The following is a 14,752-nucleotide window of genomic DNA, read 5'->3' on the forward strand; positions in this document are numbered from 1 at the left end:
GACAAGGCGAACGCTTAATAAGTGTGGGGACTATTTCGCGAGCTTAATAGATACGTTTTCTCAGTTTGTTCCCTATTGCAGGAGCTTGAGTATGTCGATGTGAAGAAACGCCTGTCACCTGAGGTATGTACTATTCTCTCGTTAATCATTAACGTCGTGAAAGTGCAAAGGACTGCCCTCTTTGCGTTGAGTGAACGTTCTATACTATTTGTATACCTTGTACTTGAAATGACATGCGGTCCCGGCATAAATAATGAGGTGTGACTGAAAGCTATGGCAGACTACACCAAGACAAACACGGTTTGAAAAACAAATAAACAGACAAAAAAATTATGGTACCTCGTAAAATTCTACCCAATACAGTATAGGTTTCTTTCTGCTCATCCAGTACATTTGTCGCTATGGAAACGCCTATGTGACTAGTCTTTTCGGTCTACTCACAAAGGCGATTTTGTGAGAAGCTCAGCAACATAGAACGCGATCTTTTGTATGTACGTGGCATACTGAGCACCGCTCAAAATCGCTCACATCAAAAAATAAATAAATAAATAAATTTGTAGAACCTGGCTCTGTTACGTCGCTATGATTATTTTTGTGTAAAGGCATTGAAGGAATCCAAAAATATACAGATACAATTACACTAGTGTATTCAAATTCAAATGATAGTATAGATGATGCAACTCCTGAACGCAAGGCCAACAGAACGGTCCCTTCATACGAGGAGGGACCTTGAACATAGCTAAAAACAAAATATGTAAGGGCTTTAGCTATCATAATGATGAAATCGAGTTAATTTTGTGACGTTTGCTCGATATTTTCTTACGACATACACGATCATATAGCGAGCACATATTGTGTGGCGTTCCCATTCGCAAGGTGACGGTCATGCAAGACTGAAGTACAGTACGTTTCCGCTGGTACGAATTACATTACGTTTGATTTTTGGATACTGAGGTGGATACTCTCGAGTCTTGCCATAAGTACAGTTTGTGTTGATGGGTTCTTTTGCACCAGGTGTGGCGGTCAATATTTTAAACCGTCCGTGACTCGAGTGGCAAACGTAACGTTCACAAATAAGATTTTGCGTCCACAGCTGTTTGTGTAAATGATCGATGCATGCATGTAGTTTGTGTACACTTCCTACGACGGTGCGATAGAGGAATGTGTCTAACCTTTCATTCATTCATTCATTCATTCATTCATTTATTCGTTCGTTCGTTCGTTCAGGTTCTTTGTCTTTGTCCCTCGGTTATGAAATAATTACTCATCATTGTTACGATGAAGCCTTCGCTTTTTATAAATACACATTTCTTTCTTTGTATTCTTTTGCATCAATTCTGGTGAAATAAATAGAAAATAAACAAATATAGCTAACAAGAAAAATTATAAACAGAACTACAAACTCGAAATTCTTTGAAAGACGGTACAATCAGAGTGTTAGGACCTGCATGGCTCGTTTATAGGCTCATCAGATTTGCTTACAACAGATATCGAAAATTAGAATGACCCCTAGGTTTGTTCTTCCACGTTCCTCTGTCACAGGGACCGCGGTTCGTATTAAAACAACCAGATTATTAAATCAAACCTTTTCTAACTAACCACGTGGTTTTACTTTACTACGTGTTTGGACAATATGCTGGACATGATAGTTTGGGGCTTTCCCTTGCTGACCTGGCACATTGCCAACAATAAATTCCAAACCATTGGAAAGCCCCTACTACCTTTGAATTTGAATTCACCTTGCTGTAAATGGCGCGTTGCATCATAGTCTGACACTGACAAATCAACGCACATTCTTCTTCTGTAAAAACAAGCTTAAGGGGGAAATTAATGCAAATTCGAACATACTGACCAAAGGTTTACATAGTGGCTAATAATAGCACACTTTCCATGTTTTTCCAACAGCGAGATTTCTTTTTATGTATTTGGGTCGATACTACGTACGCCAAACGGGGTCATATTACTATGCATTTCTGTAAAGGTCACAGACGTAATCAATACAAAACAATCGTAAATTAGCACCGTCTACAATGGAGAATCCACCAAAATCGTCGATTATGCCTCGCAGCAAATAACTGCAAATCTTCAATGTGCCAAATCAGATTTTTACCAAGTTGTATTCAAACGTTCATCATGCATATTCATTATCAATTTCTATGCCGCCATTTGGGGACCGCACGTCCCATCAGACAATGACCTTATCAATACTGGCAGCTTTTAAGGAGTCAACCATTCAGTATTCAAGTATTGATATGGAATGCGCGAGGACAGTGTGGTTTACAGTTAAGCTCAAAAATAAGTTTGGCGAATGCCAAGAATATGTATCAAAAGCTAAAGACCGTACCGTCTAACAATTTAAGAAGACAATTGTAAAGACAGCTTTTCAAACTAACTTAGCCAAAATCTTAATTCATTTTAATATATAATTGAACAACATTGCTGACGATGTCCAGATGAATTCATTAGACAGGCATTTGTGTATTCGGTACTTCCCCGAACACGTGGCGCGCTATTGATTACAAATAGGTGAATCCCCTTTCAATATACAAATAACTTACATAGTACTTCTAGCAAAAAGACGGGGAATTCACATCAAGGTTACAGGAAATTTCAAAAGACCCCAGTTCACAGTCCATGCAATGTAGATCAATGTTCTGTTTGTATTAAGATATATTGAATCGTTCAGGTAATAGTCTGTGAATTTTTCAGCTGATAAAAATGTGGGTCGATAAGCTTAGTGCCGCAGATATAGTACAATCGGATCCCATGTATCATTTTCTCTATCACCCACAACTTCTCGTCACAACTAGCCAAGGGACGGTGTTTATAGGACTAGGGACCCTCCTTCAATGCTCTTAGTACGACAACTACCGCCATAATGTAACAGACTATATGACTTGTTAATGTTCCTACAAATTAAGAAATTTGTACATTATTATGAGAAAAGGGGATTCAAACGCTAATGAAAGCACAGTAAAGCGTAGTAAACACATAGAATTGCAGCCACGTCTGGATCTAATTCCGTTGAGGAAGTGTTTATGCCTGCCAAGTATTTATCGCGAAAAGGAAGGATGGTAAAACGAGCTGTCGCTAGGCCCTAGACTATAAAGAGAAATTATGTAACCAGTATTTCTTTGAAATTGTCGATATGATTTACTTTCGTTTCGGTTTAGTCAGAGAGAAGGTATCTTAATAACTCCTACTATACCGTGTAGGAATCGATTAGGCAGCGCATTCATGTGCCCCAGAATTTCACAACTTTCCCCCTACCAAGTCACGTGAATTTTTTTATTTCAAAAGCAGCGAGGCTCAAAAGAAAATGTTCCATTTTCGAATGCCCCTTTAAAAATGCTAAAGATCCACCCCTAAGGTAATAACATACCTAAAGGGCACCCAGTTGCTATGAATTAATAATATATTAATTACCATCAAAGTCTTATGATTGTCTAAAGTGGTATTTCTCTCGAACTTTTCCAAAGGTGTTAAGAAACTCTTAATTATTCCCTTTCGAAATCATAAATAAAAATCACCAAACAAATTCGGTACTAGGGGAACAACTATGCCAATTACCGTCACTTCACATTCTAAATGGTCGCCATCCCTGTGCTAACTCTTCGGAGAGATTAAATTTTCGATTTTCCCAAAAAATAAGCCGGCGAAAGCTTTATTTACGCCATGAGCTTCAAAATAAGCTCCCGCAAGTCTAGTCATAAACGTATTTCAGAAATTTGAGAGTCGAAACATCTGTCCCTTGGGCGCATTCAACCTCAGTATTACGCTCAAATTCTCTTGATTGAAATATTGAGAATTTTCACTGAGAACTATAAGACACATGGCCATGAATTAGCAAGGCAAAGCAATGGATCACAGTCAGGGCCGTGCTTTGGCACACAGCCACGAATGCATCGCTGATGACTCTGAGTTTCATCATGTTCGTTTAGTTCCATCCATATTACGTTGAGTTGTCGCTTGTATGATGTAGGGTGGGGGTGGGTGTTAAAATTGTTCTACCGACCTACTCCAGCAATGACACCCCCGTACTGATTACAGTGGTCGTTCTATTGTTTTTACCTTGATATTTTTGACCGATAAATAATCCCTTTGTCTATTGATCATGAGCCTATACGACAAAACCAGTCCAGTGCACCAAATGTTCCGTATTTTAAAGGAATTATGTAAACCGATAATACATTTTACCAGTTGACATGTGTATCGAACTCTTGTTTTAATCAGACATACAGGAGTAGGCGTCTCCACCTTCGTTGTTAGTGGCAGGGGTTTATAGCGAGAAGTTTTACATGTCACCTCCACATGCACTGCCTTTGTTTAATCAACATCCGCCAGCTGATATGAGGGTGTGCTTACGTTCCTGCTGTTTGCTAAGGCAACGCATTGCATTTGTCTGAATCAACAAATGATCGCGATTTCAAGAAAAATCGGAACACCTCAAAAATCAATCAGATAACCTGATAGGTTAAAGTTCCACACGATAGATACGTCATGAGTGCCCAATGTAATCCAACTATATTTGACAATACAAGGTTGGCAGTTAGTGCAGCCACTTGTTCCCTCCCTTGTACCTCTAGTGGACACAAGAAATGCGTTGTTGTCATAGGGCCATTGATTAGATCTTTAGAGGAGTGGTAAAACGGAGAAAAACAATCGCTAATGAATGAAAAAATCCGACTTGGCCTCTGGATTGCCCCCTCCAAGATTAATAGTCTATCCCTAATAAGTTCTAACAGTTAATTGGAGGAAAGATACGTCTTTGACACCACTCTTTCGCTCATGATTCTCCTTACTGAACGATACAGCTTACTTCCTAAATAACACAAAATACAACGTAAGAATCTTAATCAGAATGTATGCCAATAGATCTGTTTACGTTTTCTTGAAGTCTTTCTTTTTTTCATATTTTGCAGATTACACCGGGACATATTTCGGGAGAATGTATTCTAAGGGTCACAGCAGTTGATTTCAGTTCCTTACATTTCTTGACGCAATGGAGAGTGAGTAATTAAGTTTGCCAAATGTACATATAGTTATACATCTGGAGAGAGAGAGAGAGAGAGAGAGAGAGAGAGAGAGAGAGAGAGAGAGAGAGAGAGAGAGAGAGAGACTCAAACTGCAATTGTGATTATAGAATAGTTTTATACACTATATATCTTTCTCTTGTAGGTCCATTGAAATGTTCTGTGGGCATCTGCTTGTTTCTAGTCGACAAACTAACAGTTAACGAATGCCAGTTTTTTGCACGGTATATGGGTGTGTCTCATGTTGACATCAATGACGTCATCGATGAGAATCCTCACAATGCCAAGGAACAAAAGTATCAGCTGCTCTTCAGATCTGTGGAGAAGAAAACGGTGTATCAGATAAAAAATGGACTATTGGAACTAGAAAAGGGAGAAATTGTAGAAGCATTTTCAGATATCTTAGAAAGTAAGTGTTGTGAAAGCCAATGGACTATTTATATTTTCCAGTCGCGGTCGTTGTTTCCTGGAAGAACGTAGCTCGCCAGGTACTCATGTACAATGTTTCTGTCGACAAACATTTATTTTACCGATAAGTCATGAGCGGAAATCCAAACTCCTGCAACTGTGAGAGATATTGTGTCCTAAAACAGGAGAAAATGCACACTGTTGTTTGCTTTGGTCTAGTTCGGCCAGTTCCTTAGAACCGTAGTGAGACTATTCTTATTACTGTGTCGGACTGACCAGTAAATTCATTTTCATTCTCAAGTCTAATAGAAGATGCCTATCTAGACAAATGAGTTTGTTAATCTATCGGTGTATTTGCGCGTGTTTACTTTATGTGTCGTTCACGTGCTTTGTTTCCTGTTCATTGTGATTTACTTTTCCTTGTTAATTTATTCGAAGGGGTACATCAACATGATGTGTTTGGAGAAGAACAAAGTCGACATGATGATTTCTCAATAACAGGTGAGTGGGAAAAGGAGAATAATAGATGGACTAACGAAATTTTTGTGTTTTTTCTTACTGGTCTTTTAACATTTAGGGAACAGGTTCTTCTTCAGCTTAACAATTCTGTTTAGCTTGAGGAAACAAAAGACATAATGTACGAATTTAAAGAAAGGGGCATTTTAAGCCCAACGTTCTATATAAATTTTGAAATGATAAGATCTTGGTTTGAATGGTCAGAATGTCATAATTCAAATATTTAGTTACCTTATTTTTGATATCGATCCAAAAGTGAACAATTGTATTTCGCTGATTTAGCATGGCATGCATACTTTTATCCCACACTTCTTTGGGTTGGCTGTCACGTGAATCAAAATCAGCAAGGCCACTAGAAACCAGTGCAAGCTTTATTTTGTTGGTGTCAACCGTAAGATCCAATGGTCGACCCTTAAATAACTTCATTTGTAAACAATGGAGGTTTTGGGATGAACCATTGGATCTCTGGAGGGATGGCCATGATGTATACATGCGTTTTGTACCTTCCAAGCTTTGCCATGGATTTTCAAAGTAGGCAGAGAACGTATCTCTGCAACCCAAATTTCATTTCTATACAGTATTCAAATCATGTGAATATTTTCTTCAAGAAGCAGCAAAGCTTGAATGTGTGAAGATTTGGGTATGTGTCTGCATTTTTACCATACAAACAGATTCTAATGGCCGACTCTTTCAAATCACAGGAATACGATTCACATAAAAGACGTGTTGTTTATTGCCTTATCAATAATTTGTTAATGGTTTCTTTCAGCTCACTGTCATGGTATGGATTTCCTTACAAGTGAGTTTGTCGACAGGCCAAAAGAGATTAATGAGGTAGTGGAGCTGACGAAGGATGCTGGTCAGAGTCCAATCGGGATCATCGGAAGAAAGGGATGCCCAACAAGTACCTGTGATGAAACCTACATACGCAAACCTAACCCAGTTGGCATTCAGGGCTTCGGAGGGTGGGGGAAAACAACACTGGCAAAAGCAGTAGCACAGAAGATGTGTAAAAACTTCAAGATGGAAGTTGTCTGGCTCACAGTGTCGCAGACACCGGACATACTAAGACTTTTCAATACGATGCATTTGTATTTAACGGGGAGAAGGGAAAATTTTCCTGATGAAAAGGCAGGCCAAGAGTGGTTAAGAGAGTTCAGTAAAACACATCACATACTCTTGATTTTGGATGATGTGTGGAACGAGCGAGATGTTATACCTTTCAATGTGTTAGGGCCAAACTGCAGACTTCTCATCACGACTCGCATTGAACGAGTTCTCACTTTCAATAACACATCCATTTATGAACTTGGTTGCCTGAACAACACTCAGTCTAAACAGATGTTATTGAATTACGCCGGCATCGGAAAGGATGATGTCTTGAAATTAGAACTTGGAGATTTGATCGACGAGTTTCTAGACTGCTTGAAAAACTTCCCTCTTGCCATTGCTGTGGTAGGTTCAGTACTAAGGCGAATAGGAAAGACCAGGGCTACAAGTCGCAAGTGGCGAAGAATATTAAATGATCTACAAACGAGAAACAAATTCTGGCAGGAGAAAATTCACACTTGTCAAACAGAAAGTTATTCATATTCAGTGTATGGTGCCTTCGATATTAGTTTTAACTTTCTTGGCGCGGTGAAATCTTTTGACAATAGTGAAAGAAGTTTACAGAGGAAATTCCTCGATTTTGCCCTCTTTCCTGAGGATACCGCAATTCCTGAGGATATTGTGATAAACATGTGGATGACTGATGACAATGTCGACGAATCAGACAATGATTTGAGGGCTCAATTTGAAGAGGATTTGGAAACCTTGAAAGAGTCATCCTTGATAAGTTTCACAGAAGGTGAGAATGGTGAAGCTCACTGGAAAGTACATGACCTAGTACTGCAATATGCAAGCTATAAATTTGATGAGATCTTTGGAGAAGGGGCCTTGAGCGAAAGGCACCGTGTACTGCTTGGTCGCTATAAGCAAGCCTCTCTAAGTTCCAACTCAGATTACAACAACTCACCGAGCAGAGGAACTGTGTCAGAATCCAATGACATGTTCCGATGGTGGACGATTGACAATGATGGATACATATATAAATTTCTTATCCATCATATTTTGAGTGGCGGCATGGATAGTAATGTTTGTCAGCTACTGTTGAACTATCGGTGGTTGAGAAAGAAACTAGAAGAGACTGACATTGCTTCAGTTTTGTCGGATTTTGATCTCTTTACTCAGAATCAGAAGTCTACCAGAGCAAAGAGGAATGAAGGAGTGTATCTGCTCAGTGAAACCCTTCATTTCATAGCTCGTGTAGTCTCGAAAGATATCCGTCAATTTCCTTGCCAATTGATTGCCTCACTAATTGGTGTAGCTAATGATGAAATAGAACATCTTGTCCGTCAAATTGAAGAGGAACTTGAATTCTGTGCAGAGCCATTGTTAATTCCAAGTTCAACTTGCCTCATCCAGCCAGGTGGTTACTTGAAGCGAGCTATTGTGGACAACAAGGCACCAGTGTTGTCTGTAGCATTCACTCACGACAACAAGAGAATTATAGCAGGTCTTGGAACTGGAGAGTATAAAAATGCTAGGGTAGTTGTCATAGACATAGAAACAGGGAGAGAGCGAGTGTTAGGGCAGGAAATTGACCATCATAAAGGGCTTGTCTTTGGTCTTGCTGTGCACCCAAGAGATCGATTTGTTATCACTGCATCCTTCGATATGACATTGAAGATGTGGCCCCTTGATGTTAGGGCTGAGTCTGGTGTGACCACTCTCAAAGGTCATGATAACAATGTCTATTGTGTCGCCCTCACAAAAGATGGCACTGTGGCTGTGTCAGGATCAAAGGATAGAACGATAAAGAAATGGGATCTCGAGACAGGAGAATGTACTCTCACGATGACTGGACATAAAAGCATTGTGAGACATGTATGTATAACCAACAGGCGAAACAGGATCGTTTCAGGTGGAGAAGGTGGTAATGTTAGAATATGGTGCTTCAAGACAGGCCAACATCTTTTCCGTGTAGATTCTAAGATGAGATCTGTGTACCAGCTTTCCATTACAGAAGATGACAGCATTGTCTTTGTTGTTGGTTCCTGTAATGATGCTAAAATGATCAGTTTAAAGAAGGGTGATGTTGTTCGAGAGATACAGATTAATACATGCGAGATTATTTCTTGCTGCCTTTCAAAGAATGGCCACTATTTATTTACTGGCAGTGTAGATGGCAGTGTTCACATGGAACCCATTGCAGAGGGTCAGGTGTCACAGGTTCTCCGAGGTCATACAGAAAGAGTAAGATACATAAGTGTTTCTATTGATGGATCAATGGTGGCGTCAGCCTCTGAGGATTGTTCTATCAAGATCTGGGACTGTAATTTGATCAACAAGGGAACAGCTCCAAATCCTGGTGGACATAGCACAGCGGTTAGTGCACTGGCAATAACAGACTGTGGAAAGATGGCTTTGTCGTCGTCGTATGACCACACTTTGCAACTTTGGGATCTAACACACTACCAGAGTATTCACACATTTCATGGTCACGAGCACAGGGTAAACTGTGTAGCTATATCGCAAAAGTTGTGTTACGGTATCTCTGGTTCTGCTGATAAGACCATCAGAGTATGGGACCTGACCAAGCGAGAAAGAGTTGGGGCACCATTGGAGGGGCATCAGTTCAGTGTGACATCACTGGATGCTACCATTATCAAAGGCAGGAACATGCTGCTGTCAGGATCCCTTGACAATTTACTCATTCTGTGGGACCTTGACAGACATGTGCCACTTTGTCACCTTATTTCTCGGTTCTATGGCGTACATCACATACTCACAACCTTTGATGCTAAACAAGTAGAAATCACCGCATCTTTCCACCAGTCAGCAAGCAAGTGGAAAATTAATGTTGACGACATTTCTGAGATAGTTGGAAATGCCACTGAAATACTAGCCTTCACTGATTGCCACTGCATAGTTCCAGAACATGTACATAGACCTCCAGTTGTGGAGCGATATGATACAAACGGGTTTATAGTAGGATGGGATGAGATCAGTAGAATCAGGTTCTGGCATCTGGACAACCAAATAGAATCCAAGATCTCCAGTGGTCATGATGACAACGATCTTGTGACATCACTCTTCCTGACTGCAGATGATGCATTACTCCTTTGTGGCAGCGAATCTGGTAACATCAATATAATTGGTCTGCAGAAAACAGAGAGTCTAATGGGTAGACTGCTCAAGCCAAAGTCTCTAAAAAGTGCAGTTACGGCCGTGTTTATGCTTGAAACTGAAGCAAGCACTAATGGCCAACAGGAAGTACTGTTTTTTGCAGGATTTGCGGATGGAACCTTGTCGTATTGGAAGACAAATGACAGAGAAACAATCTACAAATGCGGTAGAACACCCTTCCTCAAGCCTAATGCAATGGCAACACCATTTCAAAGTACATATGACATTGAGAATAATGGCCCAGTAATTGACGAATCTTCCTATAGAAAAGTCGGAGAAATGGCATCAGCTGTCGAACAACTAATAGGTTATTCAGACAGTGGTGAGACATATCTCCTCACGAGTTGTCAACAGGATCAAACCATTTTCGTGTGGAGTATTGATACTTGCAAAATCATTAAGAAGCTTATAGGCCATACAAATGCTTTAACATCTCTTCACATGGTCAGACCAGGGTTTCTGCTGTCAGGGTCACGTGATGGAACTGTTGCCCTCTGGGATATGCAATCAGGTGACTGCAGAGTCGATCAGAGTGAATGTGGAAGCAAGTGTGGTATCCGGACCATTGCGTTGACACCTGACAGAACCAAGTACATCACTGGTTCAAGCAGAAACATGATGGAGGTCCGTGATGTTGGCAGTGGACAAGTCGTAAAATACCTAAGTACTGGTTCAAATTTCAATATGCGAAAAGTTGCCGTGTTTTCAGATGGGAAACGGATAAACTGTTGTTATGACAACTATGTTGTAGAAGGTCGTAATGTTGAGACCAATGAAGTACAAAAATATATGGTTGGACACCAAAGCAGCTGGGGCAATACAACGAAAAGTGTGGACGGAGACACAATGCTGTCCACCAGTGAACACTGTGCACTGAAAATTTGGAGTTCCGTAACAGGCAATGTATTTGGTTACCTTGGTAAGAGACATGATGTCAATGACGACACAATAAACAAATCTGATCAGCAGGACTGTCACACACGAAAAGTTACTGCGGTCAAAGTTCACAAAAGCAAGTTCATACTAACTGGATCTTACGATAAATCACTCAGGGTTTGGAAAACAGGCACGCGAAATGAACCATCTCTATATACATATGTAACTTCCTTTACGTTTGAGCAAGCAATTACTGCGATCGATGTGACTCCTGATGATGTAGTCTGCGTGGGCCTTCTAAATGGACTTGTGTGTTTTCTTAGGTTGAAGAATTTGTGATTCCCCGAGTACTTTACAATAATTTGTGGCCTGTCACAGCAGGCTGTTCCATATTACCTGCCGTGTTTTGAATTCTTGGCTGTCATTAGCAGAATCTCCAATATGTACATTTGTAAATTTTTAGAAATGCAATAATGATTCTGAATGTCATCACTGAAATTTTCACCATATTGAAAGCCAAAATAAACTTCTCATCTGCACGATCTTATATCTTATAACAGTACGAAGTTGTGCATGGAACACAGACAGACAGCCACACACACACACACACACACACACACACACACACATATATATATATATATATATATATATATATATATATATATATATATATATATATATATATATATATATAAATATATAAATATAAATATAAATATATATATATATTTATATATATATATATATATATATATATATATATATATATATATATATATATATATATATATATATATATATAATATATATATATATATATGATATTATAACATATTCCAGGCTTTGAACAAGAGATAAGTACAATTTAAACCGCCAGTGACAATGTTTGTACTAGGATTACACCTTTTGTAGTTTTTCCAAAGAAATGTGCAATTTGTAATGTGTAGATAGATGTGTATATACAATATGTATATTAGGCATTATTTGACATTTCATTTTATCCACTTTTGCAATATGTTGTTTGAAATTACAACAGTTATTTATTACCATTTGAAATAAAGATAAATAAAGTGAAATTATGGTGTGTTTCATCTACCTATTATTACAAAAATTACACAATATGCACTTATAAAACCTTTAGACAGTTTGTCTATGAATTCAAGTGACGTTTGACCGTTCCTTATTATAGGCATGAATTGAGTCGACTAAACTTTCCATCAATAATCACCTATCATAAGCTGTGCCAAACAAACGATTACAACACAGCATTTACATAGTAGCGTCAATAGCTTTGCTGTATTGCGATCTTCATTTGAGATAAATCTCAAAAATGTATACATTCTGAAAGAGAACACTCATGAAGCAATACATATTACATATGTCAGCCTAACAATAACGCTTGCTCTGCATTAAAAGTTGCAACGTCCCCAACATCAAGACGAAAATTCAGACAACTTGGTCTCAAACATTCGGCGTTGAGGGCGATGACATTAAAAAGACAATTGAAGTTGGCGAAAATCTAATCTCTTGATGCAATATCGATGGTTCGTTTTATAAGGGTTCTTTCATTCTCTTTGTTGTATATAATTTCACAGACAATGAATCGATTTCCGTCAAAATATTAAATGAAAAATCTTTTTCGGTAAGCACTTGATAGAGTTTGAGTATTTTGCTAAACTTTCATTAGAAACACAATAACATTAATATCGACTTCGAATTTGCAGTCTCTGTTACAAACTGCAGATGTAAGCACAACCGGTTTTCTTTGTCATGTGACATAAAAATTGGTTCAATTATAATATTCTCTATACATGTAGGTAAAACATTACCAGGTCTGTAAGATATTTATTGGTTTCAACATTAAGTTGGACTATTCTGAACCTGTAATTGTAGCTTGATAATTTTTGCTCATATTTACAATTGCTTCCGTCAAATATGTTTTGCAAGAGTCAATTTCCGTTTGCTATGCTCAAATATGTCTTCTCAATCTCATACTTATCTGTCTCTTGTCTTGTACAACACGTCATTCTGAATTTCTAAGTGACTTGTTGTCTGTTAATGCACCATAAATCAGTGACTTATATTCTCAAGTCATTTCAAGTCATAAAGGCCCAATAGCTGTATCTTTTAGCATTATTTTTGTGATTTTACTTCCCAACTAACACAAGTTCATGGGAATGTACTCATTGAGGGGTGTTTATACAAGTAGAATAAACTGTCCACTGGGACTGCATGTGCAATTTTGAGCGAGATAAATAATAAACGTTTGCCAAAACGTAAAATGGCGCCCTCATGCAAATAAAGCAAACACACTATACGTTGTTTATATATGCATTGGAATCTTCACAGAAACAACAGAGTAGTCCAATATAATGCATATTGCTGAATGTTTTCCACGGGGACATCATATGCTTTGTTTTCTTTGTAATATTACCAGTTTTTAAAAATTGCGGGAAATCAAAATAACGGTTAGAATTTAAATTTACTTGTCCAATTTTTCAGTAGTATAGGACTACATCCTTTAAATATGTAGAATGTAAAGAAAACCAGGGAAAATAGAAAGCCTTTTCCAGGTCAACACGTTTCAAGAGTTACAGCTACAGGGGCTTTAAGTATACATAATTAGACATCAATTTCCGTTTACATTTAAAATGAATATTTATAATGATGTACTTAGCAGTGTTCGGTCTAGTTTCGAGGTTTATGTTTTTGTTTATGAAGTCAAAAGTAATGGCGAAGAATAGGCTTCAGCTTGATATGTATTATGACTTGGAAAAAAATATTTGTGTACCTAAGCTTTGTAACATAAAGCATCAGATTGCACTTTCCTCGCGCTTTGTCATCTGTCAGGTGTGTTTTTTTAGAGAGTTTCACTGGAATTTTGAGCTCATATGCATGTAGGTTGGATATTGATAAAGTGATCAAACCCGATCCAGTAATTGATTTTCAAACACCACATCCATCTTCGATAGAAAACTGTATTTATCCCGTCAAACCCCCTCAAACACTGGCTTGGGAGACATACAAGGCCGACCTAGCATTCTTGATCGGGCGATGGCTATTTCAACGCAGGCTCTCTTCTCCTTTCTTGCTTTGCAGCAAAGCAGTGCATAGCAGACTCAGCGCGCTATTGCAAATTAAAAGATTTAAATAAATGATTTTAGTTGCGACAAACCTTCACTCGCTGTGCGAGTTTTGTAAGAAACCTTTCATTCCCTGTGCTTCCAGATTTTTCAAATTGCACAACCTACACACCTTTATGTGTCAATCGATGTCACTTGTAACAACAAGTCGACAAACAAACATATACACGCGCGTATACATATATACATTTCACATGTATGTATGTATGTATGTATGTATGTATGTATGTATGTATGTATGTATGTATGTATGTATGTATGTTCTATCTATCTATCTATCTATCTATCTATCTATCTATCTATCTATCTATCTATCTATCTATCTATCTATCTATCTATCTATCTAACGAGAGAGAGAGAGAGAGAAAGAGAGAGAGATTAAGTTATCAAATCACAATAGCAACTTATTAAAGTTTATGATTTATTTCATCCTTGTGTTGTTAAAGTACATTATTTATCGTGTATATTCACAAATATTATAACACGATAAACAGTTAATAAATTACATATTATGTACAGACTTCCTGTAGTCTTAAATATAAA

The 14,752-nt window shown here is 38.2% G+C and overlaps 1 protein-coding gene across 1 annotated transcript; it reads left to right on the plus strand.

The window, feature by feature from the left end:
• On the plus strand, window positions 1-11,756 carry LOC139142788 (uncharacterized). Its single transcript, XM_070712956.1, has 5 exons — window positions 1-123; window positions 4,923-5,009; window positions 5,179-5,442; window positions 5,880-5,942; window positions 6,727-11,756. The coding sequence occupies exons 2-5, from the start codon at window positions 5,003-5,005 to the stop codon at window positions 11,400-11,402; spliced, it is 5,010 nt and encodes a 1,669-aa protein (XP_070569057.1). The 5' UTR covers window positions 1-123; window positions 4,923-5,002; the 3' UTR covers window positions 11,403-11,756.
• Window positions 11,757-14,752: the final 2,996 nt, after the last annotated feature.

Source organism: Ptychodera flava, chromosome 10 (assembly GCF_041260155.1).
Source record: "Ptychodera flava strain L36383 chromosome 10, AS_Pfla_20210202, whole genome shotgun sequence".
Taxonomy (NCBI): Eukaryota; Metazoa; Hemichordata; class Enteropneusta; family Ptychoderidae; genus Ptychodera; species Ptychodera flava.

Excerpts from the sequence above, each read along its gene's own strand:
- LOC139142788 (XM_070712956.1), top strand. Across the intron at positions 5,443-5,879 it reads ATTTTCAGATATCTTAGAAA|GGGTACATCAACATGATGTG; the intron begins GTAAGTGTTGTG and ends ATTTATTCGAAG. Across the intron at positions 5,943-6,726 it reads TGATGATTTCTCAATAACAG|CTCACTGTCATGGTATGGAT; the intron begins GTGAGTGGGAAA and ends GGTTTCTTTCAG.